Source organism: Rousettus aegyptiacus, unplaced genomic scaffold, assembly GCF_014176215.1.
Source record: "Rousettus aegyptiacus isolate mRouAeg1 unplaced genomic scaffold, mRouAeg1.p scaffold_m13_p_13, whole genome shotgun sequence".
NCBI lineage: Eukaryota > Metazoa > Chordata > Mammalia > Chiroptera > Pteropodidae > Rousettus > Rousettus aegyptiacus.
This window is the reverse complement of record NW_023416288.1, coordinates 31,764,145-31,778,017: the sequence shown is the minus strand read 5'-3', so window position 1 is coordinate 31,778,017 and position 13,873 is coordinate 31,764,145. Positions and strand designations below refer to the sequence as shown.

The 13,873-nt window shown below is 36.4% G+C and overlaps 1 protein-coding gene across 1 annotated transcript in view; it reads left to right on the top strand.

The window, feature by feature from the left end:
• Nucleotides 1-13,873, top strand: part of RAPGEF5 (Rap guanine nucleotide exchange factor 5) — a 201,137-nt gene that overhangs the window by 71,307 nt on the left and 115,957 nt on the right. The window contains exon 7 of the mRNA XM_016159524.2: nt 2,124-2,172. Within this exon, the coding sequence (XP_016015010.2) occupies nt 2,124-2,172 (49 nt within the window). The remainder of the gene's footprint in view (nt 1-2,123; nt 2,173-13,873) is intronic.

Genomic DNA, 13,873 nt, shown 5'->3' with positions numbered 1-13,873 from the left:
CCACCCTGCACAAAACACTTTTACATCCTCCCTGACTACAGACATTCAGGGGGGTGAGTGTAGTACAGTAGAGTAATCTCATTTACTTTATGTTTTTTTTAAACTTATGTTTCTTCAAAATTAAACTACGCAGTTATTTCTCATTGTCATCGCTCATCTCCTTCCCAGCCCACTGCCCCACCCCCGCCAAAATGCTGTATTGCTTTCTTGCCCATCTATTCCTCCCTTTCTTCACCAAATCTGTGAAAGATACAGTTTTTCAGTGGTAGGAATATAATGCTTTCCTTTCCTGAGCTGTTTATATTTGGGGCTTTATTTCTAGTTTGAGAAAGAAGAGCTGAAGATACTCAAGAGAATTTCAGACATGGAAAACTGAAAGAGGAAGGTAGAGGGAAGACTTAGTTTTGATCCTCTGTAAGCAAATGAAGTGGTCTACCTCATGTGTCATTTTTTCCATCTCTGCTTTCTTTCTGTCTCTGAGCCATGACGGGATTGTCGCATGAAGGTCATAAAATTAGGCAGCTATTGACAAGATCCTAGTGAATATTTCTAGTCTATATCTTGGCCCCATCCTCAAATATTTGTGACAAGGTGGAAGACAATCCTGAGATGTTAATAAACCTTACTAACAATTTCACATACATAAAATATGCAATAATTGAGGTTTTATTTTATTGTTGTTTTTATTTGACTACCCATGCAAGTATTTTTAATGTTTTTCCTGTGGTCACTCATCACTTCTATCTATCTCCTCCAGCCCTCTTTTTCCCCATACATCCTTCAGTTGCAAATTTTCCTACTGTGAGCATTTCCAGAGCTCAGACTTCCAAGGTTAAAGAGGGACTGATTGTCTTCTCATTACTGTATAACTTTCCAGAGAGAGTCTTAAGGTATCAAAGAATCAGCCGAATCAAGAGCATACCCCTTTGAATCACATGCAGACTAGCCAGGCAGGGAAAGCATGGCAGTAAAGCAGTGACAGTGAAGCTGCCTTCTTCAAGGCGATGACACCCTCGCCATTTTTAAAGTAGTCCTAAGTGGAGCCCCAGTGTCTAGCAAGTAGTGGTACTTTCACCTTCAATGGAATGAATATAAACTCGATTCATTTCAATAGTAAATCTTTAACCTTGAACTTCCATGTTCTCCCTTTAAAATGTAATTAGCAGAGGCCTTCCGAACTCACTACCACCACCTCCAAACACCTGGAAACATGCGTGCGCGCGCGCGCACACACACACACACACACATACACACACACACACACACATCTAAGCTTAAAAGATTGTGTCCTAAAGAGGAATGAGCTTGCTCATTATGGATTTTTTTATTGCTACCAAACATAGATTTCCCAAAGATTACCCTCGTTACTTTTTTTTTCATGTTACTTTAGAAAGTCTCTTTGGTTATCTTTTTTGTCTCTGTTTTATGCTCCTCTTTGAGAAGACTTTTAGGAAAGGATTTAAGCATTCAAAGTGTGTGAGGGGTTGAGAGAGAGAAAATGAGAAAGCGAAGATCGGGTCCAATAAGTGGGGCGTTTTAAAGCTTGTCTTGTCTATTCACATTCCACCTACCCTACGAGTTGATAGCGCTAGCTTTTATGTGCCATATTTTCTAAGCTGGTTGCTGTAACCCTGTCGGACATCAAGTGAATTCCTTGTGTTTGAGCAGAGGTCCAATTAAATTAGGGTCACCTGTTTTAATTGTTCTAGAATTTCTGTATAAACTAGAATCTTTGAGAGTTAAATAATAACACCTTTGCCAAGGTAGCATACTTGTTTTAATAATTTATTTACATTATTTCTGAATGTTTTATAGTTTTATATTTTAGTATCTTCTCATCATCATGGCAAAAACACCAATGTTTTTACAACATACACATTTCGGCAACTCTAATTTTTTTTTTTTAAGCGAGTCAATGTGATTCTTCTAGATTTTTAGCCTAAGATTCTCATGCAGAGATTTTCCCATGTTATTAAAAACAGATAAAACCACAACAGTAGCAGCAAACATAGCTCTAATTGTAATAGCTCTTAATTTGGGTTGCACATGTAAAAACAAAGTACCACTTTCGATAGCTACATTTTTATTATTCTAATTTGATTTTTTCCCTAATATTTCATTAGGTGCAGAGAGAGCTAGCAGCTGTTATTGCTTTGAAAGCAAAGAAGTCTGGTAAGTAGTCTTTCATGGGGCCTGAGGAAGGTTTTAATTCTTTGAGGATATTTCGTATATCATGTGGTAGTGAGCAGTTAAGTGTATTTCAGGAAGTTTGGGTGTAGAATTCAGAAAAGAAAATATCATTGTATTTTCGAAATCATTTATTCTACCATCAAAATAGCATAGGATGTTACTTATGGTTCTTTAAAAATTCACTGCCTTGCTTTATTTCATATTTCAAGGAAAAATGAAATTCAAAATGTTTTTAGTTCTTGCAACCATGAAAAAGTCTAAGTTTACATGAAAAGAAAGCAAACACATTGCATTACCTATATAACAGGAAAATAACATAAAGGTAGGTATATATTTTTTATTTCAGACTAGTTTCTGCTAAAAAATAATTTAATTGCAGAATGACACTTAAATTAAGTCATTTTGCAAAAGCCTGATTGCATGGATCTTATTCCTGATACCTGTAGGAAATAATCAGTGGGAGTCATATGTAGAAAGGAAAGGGGAGCTTTCAAATACATTTTGGAGGAGAGGCTGAAATTCAGCATGGAATGGAAACTCACTGAAGTAGAAAAACACTTGCTTAGAGAGGAGTGTCAGACAGAGGCATCGTTTGCTGTACAGAGGGAGGAGGTTGGTGCTGAATGGAATACAAATTCAAGCGAGATGCTTCTTGGATAATGTTGAACTAGAATAAGACTTTTCAGGTGGAATGACTATGACAAAGTCAAAGAGCGGAGAAAATTCGAACTAAATGAAATGCAAATGTCTTGAGACCACAAGCCATATATTTTGCATCTTTCTTTTCCCAGTTAGAAAGTCCAAGGATTTGCTTTTCTCTCAGTTATTTTTTGAACCACACATATCTTAGTATGTATTTGTCAGTTATATTTATGCTGTATCTTTGTTGATTTGGCTGCTGGAGAGGGCACGGAGACTGGATGCCGTAAAGGTGGAGAGGAGGATGCAGGGAGCACCAGTCTTGACTTACAGGGTATTGGACAGAGAGCACAGCATCAATAGGGCTCCTTAGTGAGCAGCGTCAGATCGTGGATATTTTCATAGGCAGAGGCCGAGATGGGGAAAGATATCAATATAAAATAAAGGTTGTAGGAGGGAGGGCTTAGAAATAAAGTGTGCTAGAGTTGATCTTGGTTCCTGCAATCATAAGGAGACAAAACTTATAATCTGTACAAGTTGAGGTGTCAGTACCTTGGAGGTTACTTTTTTTTTTTTTTTTTTTAGTTCTAGAAGAAGATGGAGAAATAATAAAAAACTTAGAGTGTGTCATTGTTGAAGAAAAACAGAGCAAATAAATACAGATAAGAAAGATGGAGAAGGGGGTTGCTGATGAGCACAGATTTGGGTGGGAAGGCCTCTGACAAAAGACTTCTGAGCAAGGACCGGAAGCTGGAGATGCTGAGCCCCATGGACATGCAGACAAGAGCATTTGGGCAGTGGTGTGTGTAAGATGTGAGGGACGGCAAGGAGATGAGAGTGACTGCAGCCAGGCGGACAAGGTGAAAAGAAGTAGGTTTGGGGTGTCAGGCTAAGAAGTTTGAACTTTCTGCAGGTGAAGGGAAATGAAGAGGAGTAAGCAAGTCACACACATGTCAGACTATGCACTGTCGAAGACTGATGTGAAGTCAACTTTATCATGCCTTAATGTAGCCGTGTGGCTGTTTTCCTTCCTTGTTTGATCCAGGGAGATTGGAATGCAAATATAGCTTTGACAACTTCTCACAGACAGAGTGAAATGATCTCTCACACATACACTAATGATGGGGACATAAATTTATAGTTTCTCAGAAAAGCGATTTTTCAGTATGTTCCAGTATCCCTAACCCTGTGATCCAATCACTCCATAATTGTGGTTCCAGCTATGGGGCGTAATCAGATGCATGTGAAGATTCAGGTAGAAGAAAACTATTGCATTTTTTTTTTTTAACAATAAGAAATTAAAAATAATCCTTAAGTCCTCATAGTAGAGAAATGGTAAAATTAAGCACTCAGTGTAATAGAATGTTGAACAGCTTTAAAAATTATATTTTGATGAATTAATATAGTAAAATGTTTAGTACAAAAATTTATACAATGAGTGTGTATTACTTTTCTTTTTCATGATAAAAATAGCTTTGATTACTTTTTCTTACTACTATAGTATTAACATACTCATTGAAAAAACTTTGGTAACGTATGAACATAGGAAGAAATTGAAAAAGCACCCATCATATCACCAACAGAAATAACCACTATTACTCTTTTCTTATGTATATATTTCCAGACATTTCTCTATTACCATGTAGATATTATATTATGATATATTAATGTGCAGACTTTATAAAAGTGGAAGCACCTTATATGTGCTCTCTTATTTTGAGTTAATTCTACATTCATATGCAGTTAAGAAATAATACAGAGATGTCTTATTCCATTTACCCGGTTTGCCCTATGGTAACATCTTGCAAAACTATAGTGCTGTATCACAACCAGGATACTGACAATGATACAGACTGTTTCCACCACCACAAGGATCCTTCATGTCGCTTTTTTATAGCTACGCCGAGTTTCCTCCTTCACCACTCCGTCCTTAACCCCTGCAATTACTAATCTGTTCTCTATTTTTATAATTTTGATATTTCAAATATATTACGTAAATGGAATCATACAGTATAAAACCTTTTGATAGTGGTTGTTTTCACTTGCCATAATTCTCTGGAGATTCATTCTGGAGGTTGTTGTGTACATCACTAATTCATTACTTTTCGTTGCTGAATAGTATTTCATCATATGAATATACTACAATACGTTTAATCATTCATCCATTAAAGGACATAGGCTTGTTTCCAGTTTGGGATTTTTATGAATAAAACTACATGTACAAATATTAATGTACAGGTTTTTGTATAAATGTCTTTATTTTTCTAGAATAAATGCCCAGGAGTACAATTGCTTGGTGTTTTGGCAGTTGTGTGTTTAGTTTTTTTATATCTTCCTTAGGAAACTGCCAAACTGTTTTCCAGAGTGTCTGTACCATTTTATATTCTCACTAGCACTGTGTAAGTGCTCCAGGTTCTCTGCATCCTTGCCAGCGTTTGGCATTTTTACTATTTTTTTATTTTAGCCATTCTAATAAGCATGTAGTGATATCTTACTGTAGTTTGTATTTGCATTTCCCTAATGGCTAATGATATTGACATCTTTTGATGTGCTTATTTGCCATCCGAATATCATCTTTAGTGAAATGTCTGTTTATGTCTTTTGCCCTTTTTGTAATTGGACCGTTTTCTTACTGTTGCTTTTTGAGAGCTCTTTATATAGTCTAGGTCACAGTCCTTTGTCAGCTACATGGTTGGCAAATATTTTCTCCCAGTTTATAGCTTGTCTTTTCATTTTCTTATCAAATTTTTATGCTAAGCCAGTTACCCCAGTAGCATTTATTGGATATGATGTTAACTTGATTATCTATCTATTAAGTTTTTATATACTTGAATTTATTTCTAGTCTTTGTATTCCTTTGATCTATATATCTCTGTGCCTGTTTCAATTACCAAAGCTTTGTAAATAAGAATTTGATGGTGGTCAGGGGGAAATGGGGATAAAGCAAGTCTCTTCTTATTTTCCTTGGTTTCTTCGGTTTTATTTTGTCAAGTCTCATGAAACCCTTTTAGGGATTTTAAAAAATATATGGAATATAGATTATGGGAGACATTTTGGAGATAATTGTTTCCATCCATGAACCTAGGATATCTTTTATTTTTTCAAATCTTCAATACATTTTTAAAAAATTTCTTCTTAAAAACCTTGTGCTTTTTCGGTTTGTTTAATGTATTTTTAGATACCTTGTGATTCTGGTTACTATTATAAATAAACTATTTTTCTATTCATTTTCTCTCTTTTTTTAATAATTGTTCTCATCTCATTTTGTGAGGGTTTCTCAAGTCTTTATCTTTCATGACTTTTTTTTTTTTTTTGTATAGACTTAACTTTTTAGAGCAGTTTTAGGTTCATAGAAAAATTGAAAGTGCACAGTGTTCCCACACACCCCCTGATGCACACATGCTCAGCCTTCCTCACATCAGCATCCCAGAGTGGTACATTTGTTCTAATCAATGAACCTACATCAACACATCATTATCGCCCAAAGTCCATCGTTTACCTTAGGGTCCACTCTTGATGGTGTGCATTATATGGGTTCGAACAGATGTATAGCGATATGTGTCTACCATTACAGTATTTTACAGAGTAATTTCACTGTCCTAAAAATCCCCTGTGTTCCCCCTAACCCCTGGCAACCAGTCATCTTTTTATTATGGTCCCCATGGTTTTCCCTTTTTTCCAGAATGTCATTCAGTTGGAATCATACAGTTGGTAGCCTTTTTAGATTGGCTTCTTTCACTTTAGATTGGCTTCTTTCAGTATGCACTTAAGGTTCCTTGGTGGCTTTTCATGGCTTGATGGCTTATTTATTTTTAGCATTAAATAATATTTCATTGTCAGGATGTTCCACAGTTTATCCGTTCATCTACTGAAGAACATCTTGATTGCTTCCATGTTTTGCCACTTATGGATAAAGCTGCTATAAATATCACTGTGCAAGTTTTTTGCAGCTCCTTTAGGTAAATCCAAAGGGCATGATTGCTGGAGGGTATAATAAAGTATATTTAGTTTTGTAAGAAACCACCAAACTGTGTGCCAAAGTGGCTGCACCACACTGTAGTCCGATAGCAATAAATGAAAGTTCCTGTCGCTCCACATCTTCACCAGCATTTGTTGTCCGTGTTCCAGATTTTGGCCATTCTACAGGTGTGGAGTGGTATTTCATCGTTGCTTTAGTTTGCATTTACCTTATGACATATGATGTGAAGCATCTTTCCATATGTTTATTCACCGATCTGTCTTCTTTGGTGAAGTGTCTTCTTTGGTGAAGTTTATTCAGGTTAGTTTTTTATTTTTGAGTTTTAAGAGTTCTTTATACATTTTAGACAATAGTCCTTTTTCACATATGTCTTACAAATATTTTCTCAGTCTGTGGTTTGTCTTTTCATTTACTTTCCATTGTTGAAGAGGCAGAAGGTTTTGATTTTAACAAAGTTGAATTTTCTTAACCTTTCTTTCATGGAATTATGCCTTTGGTATTGTATCTAAAAAGTTATGCCATTCTCAAGGTCATCTAGCTTTTCTCCTATGCTATATTCTAGGAATTTTATAGTTTTTCATTTTACATAATGAATTGATTTTTGTGAAAAGTGCAAGGTTTATGTCTAGGTTTATATATATATATATTTTTAATTTGGGCGTCCAGTTGTTCCAGCATCATTTGTTGAGAAGACTATCTTTCTTCCATTGTATAACCTCTGCTTCTTTGTCAAAGATCAGTTGACTCTGTTTGTATGGGTTTGTTTCTAGACTCTCTGTTGCATTGTTCTATTTGTATATTCTTTTGCCAATACCACACTGTCCTGATTACTATAGCTTTGTACTAAATGTTGATGTCAGGTAGTGTTAGTTCTCAAATTTTGTTGTTCTCCTTCGTTATTGTGATAGAGACTATTTTGTCTCTATCTTATCAATCTAAATAACTCCTTTATTTTCTCATATGATTTTATGAGCCATGGTATTACAACATAAGGTTGACTGATTTCATTGATAGTTAGCGTTCTTATTTTGTCCCTGACTTTAACTAAATATAATTATTTCTGAGTAGAAAAGTTATATGAGCAAACAAGGTTGTTTTAGAAAAAAACAAAGGCATCTCTCTCCCATACCCCAAATTTGTGATGTAATCTAGGGACAAAAAATAGCCAACAAGTTGTGTATTACAATATTCAAAGAATCCAAATATGGAAGAAGTGGAGATACTTACCTGTTTCACCCTACACTCTGATTGCTTGAGTTGGCATTGAGAGTAGATGAAAAGTAACAATGGCAAGGTACAAGAGAGGCTCAGGTGTAGGTACTGCATTCATTCATTCCTTTATCAGATTCTAATTTGTCACCTACTATATGCCAGGTACAGCGTAAGGTGGGAGGGTGCAGTGACGATCAAGAACAAATACAGGCCCTGCTGTTTTTAAATCACAGCATGTGTTTTATAATTTTTTTTTTTTTAAAAAAACATTAATAGTTAATGGCTGACTGGAAAGGAAAACTTAGTAGTGTACAATTAGGAGGTAATAAAAAGCAAAACTGTTAAGCACAGCCTTAATTAAAAAGAATTCCAGCTGCAGAGTAGAACTTTCTGTGTGTACTTGTTGGTTTTTAAACACTTTTATTTTTCCAAGAAGAAGAAGCTGGTATACATCTACTAAAAAAGTATTAAAATGATAGCTGGCACATCTTGACAGAAGGAACCAATTATACTAATATCTTATGTCTTGCAGTAAAACTGTTAATTAAGGCTCAGGTGGTCATGCCAGATTCATGTCTTAATGTGAAGGGCTTATTAAAACAAGAATTCGTATAAAGTTTTTTGTTTCAGCTCACCATACAAAAGAAAGTGAAAGTAACAGCCAATCGATAAATTATGTAAATGATTCGAGGCTCTAGCTTAGTAAAAAATCCATTTTGTTGTAATCTTCTAAGAGGCCATTAGAATGTACCTTTAAACAGTTTTCTCCTCTAACTGTTAATCTTAGTGAATGTGAAGAGCATTTTAAGGTTTCACAAGATTTTTAAAAATTAGCCCAGATATCCTCGCACGTAGTTCTTTTTGTTGGGTTGCTTATTCTACTGCTAATGTTGACGAATTAGAATCTTAGAGAGATGTTTCTTCCCTTCTCTATGGAATCCACAGCCAAAGCGCTTTCTGCTCTCTATCTTTAGATCATATGAACCTTGTATCACGGTAGGCTTCTATTTCTGGAAAGCCAGAAATCTCGTATTGGTAAATCTCCTTGACAATTTTAATATTCTACTCTTTCTGATTAGCCCATGGCTAGTAAAGTGTTTTAAAACTAAGTATTTAGGATATTAATGTTTGGAAAAGAAAGGAGGGGTTCTAGGCTTTATTTATGGCATGAAATTTCTCTATGACCTTAGCGAAGTGAGTCCACCTTGGATTATGAATGGGGGGGGGGGGTTGGTGTAGAATCTGGTAGCCTTAGAGATTCCTTCCAGCTCTAACATTTAATTTTAACAATGAATATCTTCATTCATTACCTTCATTATTCTTAATGGAGTTACAACCCTGGGGATATTTTATTCAGAACTCTTTTAGGTGCAAGTGATAGAAAAATAAACTGAAAACCAGAAAGGGAATTTATTGGCTCAGAGATTCTACGGAGTTAAGTAATCTCAGTAGAAAGAAAGCAGCTCTTTCCTGGTAGGCCCAGCAGAAGTCTTGGCACCTCGTGGAAAGGATGAAATGCCCACCTCTGGACCAGTGGAAACATGGTAGGGGTATCGGGAGGAGAGACCAGGTCAGCCCCACACAAGACACATGGACGAGACTAGCGTGGGCAAGGAAAACCAGCAGAAGGACAGCGGCTGTGGGCACCAGAGCACCATGTGTTTGTTACCAGAGTAACTGTTCGTATTGACCCAACCCTGAAAGTGGAAAAGAACAAAGCGAAAACTCAAAAATTTTTCACGTAGTGGATAGTAGCATTTTTTTCCCCCTCTTTTCTAAGATAACTCAGCCAGAGGTTCAGGTTAAAGTATTCTTTGTGATTCAAGATATTTTATTTCTTTGAAATATTAAAATATATATAACATTAAATAGCAGCATAAAAGGGTTTACTTGTTGTGTTATTTTTGGCTGTTTTTAAATGTTATTTTTCATAGGCTAGAATGATGAAGAGTGAAGTCAGTATTTGACACCGGAGTTAAATTGCTTCTCCTAGCCTCAGAGATCCTCTTGTTTGTTTTATCATCTCTGAATCCTGTATTCAAGCTGAACTAAACATTCGAATGGTCATGTGATTTCAAAAATCTGGTTACTCCTGTAACCATACATTGAACTCAGTGTTACACATTCAGGTAGGCAACCCCTGGGTCTGGTGATCATGTGGCCCCACCAGGTAAATTGAGGGTCTGTTATCACCCTGGTACTCTGGTTAAATTCCCAGCTTTTAATATCTACTGTTAGTAGCAATTATTGGTCACTAATACCAGTTTTTAGGAAATTTTAATAAGCCCCCTTAAGTGTATGTATGTAAGATTGTGAGAAGTCAAATGTTGACAGGAAGCTCTGAGGTTCGAGGTCTGACACAATTGAAAAGACATCTTCTCCTTCAGGCAGAAGCATCCCAAAGAAAAGATCTTCATATTGCTCTGTCATGAGAAAGGAAATAGACTATTTTTAACAGTAGAGAATAAGGCTTTTCTTTTTGCACATTTAGGAGAAAAAAATAACCATTAAACCTATGGAATTCTTCTGACTTTTATCAGTCCTCTAATTGTTCGGTTTTTATTTTTAGTTGACAGATTTCTCTCTCTCTCTCTCTCTCTCTCTCTCTCTCTCTCTCTCTCTCTCTCTCTATATATATATATATATATATATATATATATATCTCACCATGTTTGGTTTGACCCTATCCTTTCGTAAACACATTGCTCTTGTATAGAGGGATGTACAGTATAATGGGATTACAGAGTAGATGTCAATACTAAAATTAAGGACCAGCAAAGATGGACTCTCATACTAGTACAATTATTGGTCTAACACCTTCTATCTTTTAATTTTCTGTGATAATTTTTTATTAAATTATTTAAATGCTCTTAAAACTAAAAGCTATGATCTCTTGAATTTTTTTTTACATCTAATCTCTGAGTTTTCTTATAAGGAATATTTGAGTTAAAAAAAAATACTAGTTTATAATTGCAGAAGTCTGTTGGCTCTATTTAAAGTAATTAAGAAATTCTGCTTAATTTTTAATGATACTTTCAACTATTAAAAATTTTCCCAAGTCTCTCAGAGCCTGTCCTCAAGGGATGCACCTTGTTCTCTCAGAACTGGTATTTCCAGAGTTGTTTTGTTTGTTTGTTTGTTTGTTGTCCTTTTCTTCTTCTTTGCCATCTCCTGGATGTCTTGCAGACCAACAGCCACCAATGCCATCTGTGGTCAGCTCAGAACTACACTGATTGTCTTATAACTCCACTGAATGTGGTATTTAGCATCTGTTAACCAAGAGGAAAGAAGTAGCATGTGTTTGCTTCTAAAATAATCAACCTCATTCTGGTCTTCCCTGATTGATTGATGATCTAGAATGATTTCCCTAGAAGAGAGAGCTTTGTCTAACACCATGCCGATTGTTGAAGTTTGTAAAGTCTCTCTCCTGCTCTGATCCTATAATAACTCCTTGTTCTAACATTTCCAGAGACTATTCTTCTGTCTCTGATTAGTAACAGATTTGTGCTTCAGATCCCATCTCCAGTCTGTAAGTTCCTATTGAACAGCAATCAATTCAGTGGTTGGCAAGTTGTATCTTCCTTTAAAAAAAAAAAAAAAAAAAATAGCATAAAACCTTAATAAAAGTCTTGAAACTGTAATTCTGAATGCAGTGTAAAGTTAGAGGATATTTGAAAATGTAAAATTTTTATAATCAAGAAAATAGTATTTGTAAAACCCAGGAACAATTGAAAATGCATGCAGCAGATGCTTTGTGAATTTTTCCTGACTCTCCCACTGGGATACAAAGAAAATTGCCTTTAAAAAGAGATCCCATGACACTGTCTTTTGTAATTAGAGCTATTAAGTCGAAATGATAAATAACCATTCAATGACATACTATAAAATAAAATAGCCGTTTGCCCTGATTTCTCCTGAATAGCAAGAGATCTGAGAGTTTCAAGTATAGGTAGATGGACTCATTTAACCCTGAGTATTGTTTAGAATTTAGGAAATTAGAAAGCTAGGCAAAATGATTTTCATCCTACAGCATGGTCATCACGTCCATCAAGATAATAAGTGAAACTGATTTGCCAAGGTGGTAAATAATTATAACTGTAACACAGGGTACTCCAGATAGCAAAGTTTTGGGGGCCTTTGTTTTCAAATATGGCTGTGGGGCACATCAGTGACAGGATGTCATGTTCATATGGCTCTATAGACAAAGGTAATTATTGCCATTAGTGGGATCTTGTTTCCGACTTGGAGAATCAGATAGTGGGAAGGAGAACTGAATACTGAACTGAACCGAACTAGGCTCTTTTCTGGTCTCATGAGGTTCAGGACAATGAGTTTACATCATTCAGATTCCTACCTGTTCTTGCCTATGTTTCATAAATGTTGCCAAGCCTGGAGAAACAGTTTCCTGATGTTTACAGCAGGAGAGAGGCATTAAAGGGAGGATCGAGTTTTCCATTCAAGATCCGAAAAAAAACAGCTTCTAGCACTGCAGCTCCTGGGAATGTATTTTCTGTGAGAAAACTAAATGAGTATAATGAGTGTACCCTGTGCATAAATTCAATATTAGTTCTACACCCAAGGTCAAGTGAAAGTTAATGACCATTGGCACACCAGAGATCTGAAACCCACATTTTACTTCTTTCTCATAATGACAAGAAAGGAGAGTAATTTATATTTAAATTGATTTAAATTTCAAAGCATAAACACAGAGGTCTCCTCGGTACCCCTTTTTCTGCAGTGAAACTTCCTGGCAGGGCTTGACTTTCATAACAAATTAAGTCCCGTTCCATTTCAGCTCCCCAGTGTGGACGGGTTTTTGTTTTCTGTGCAACTGCCCTGTTCCTACCCTGCTGGGTTAGGGACAGCAAACCAGCAGTCTGAGCAGTGCAGTCAGGGCCTCTTTCTGTAATGATTTAGGTTCTGCATTTGTTGAGCTAATTAGCTGATTGAGGCATCTAATGGGTGTCTTTAATACACTGTTGACTGGGCAGCTTCTCCCCGAAGGCTGCCAACTTCTTTGATCTTGGGCGCCTGGTAAATTGGGAGCCGCTTCCCAGATGAACATATGACATGTGCCACCCAGTGTCCAGACGCTGGCCCGAGAGGCTAATGTGCTAATTGCCAAGTTCCCCAAAACGATATGTGTCCACTTCAAACCCTGTATCTGACTAGTTCTGGGTGTTTGAATGAAGGTTTACATTTGAGGGGTGCAAGGATGAGGGCAGGAGGAGGGTTGACATCTAACCCACTTTCAGAATTTATAATTCCATGATTGCTTCTCTGCACATCATCCCTGAGGTACAGAAAGCATGCTCTGTAGACGTTTACAAATATTAAATGGAATAGTTAAGGAAATATTAAAAAGATGATGATTGATTAGTTAATGAAATGGAAAGCTAGATTAATGTTGAAAATCATCTTCCTATGAACTAAAATATTCCTTAAGTAGAAGAATCCCGCCATATGCTGTTTTTCATAAAGTTATGGAATTCTGCAGTCTGGTAAACACAGTCTCCCACTAAAATCCAGCCGTCCTCAGCTTCTTCTTAGGAGATTTGACTTCCATGCTGGCCTGTGTTCACTCTGGTAAGTCACTGGCTTCCTTCAGCCTCAGTTTCCATTTTTTTAGAAAAGGGAAAAATCGGGCTTGGTTGATGACGAGGCTGCCGTGCTAGATCTGCAGGGTCCTGCGCACTAAGTACTAGGCAGCTTTACTCTTCCTAATCGTACCTTGCTGTCTATACAGTAAGAATGTATGAATAATAACTCCTTGTAATTTAATTTGCTTTGCAAACTTTTTTCATTTCATTGACTTTCTCCTCAGTGAACATCTCCAGAAGCCTCTGTTCCCCT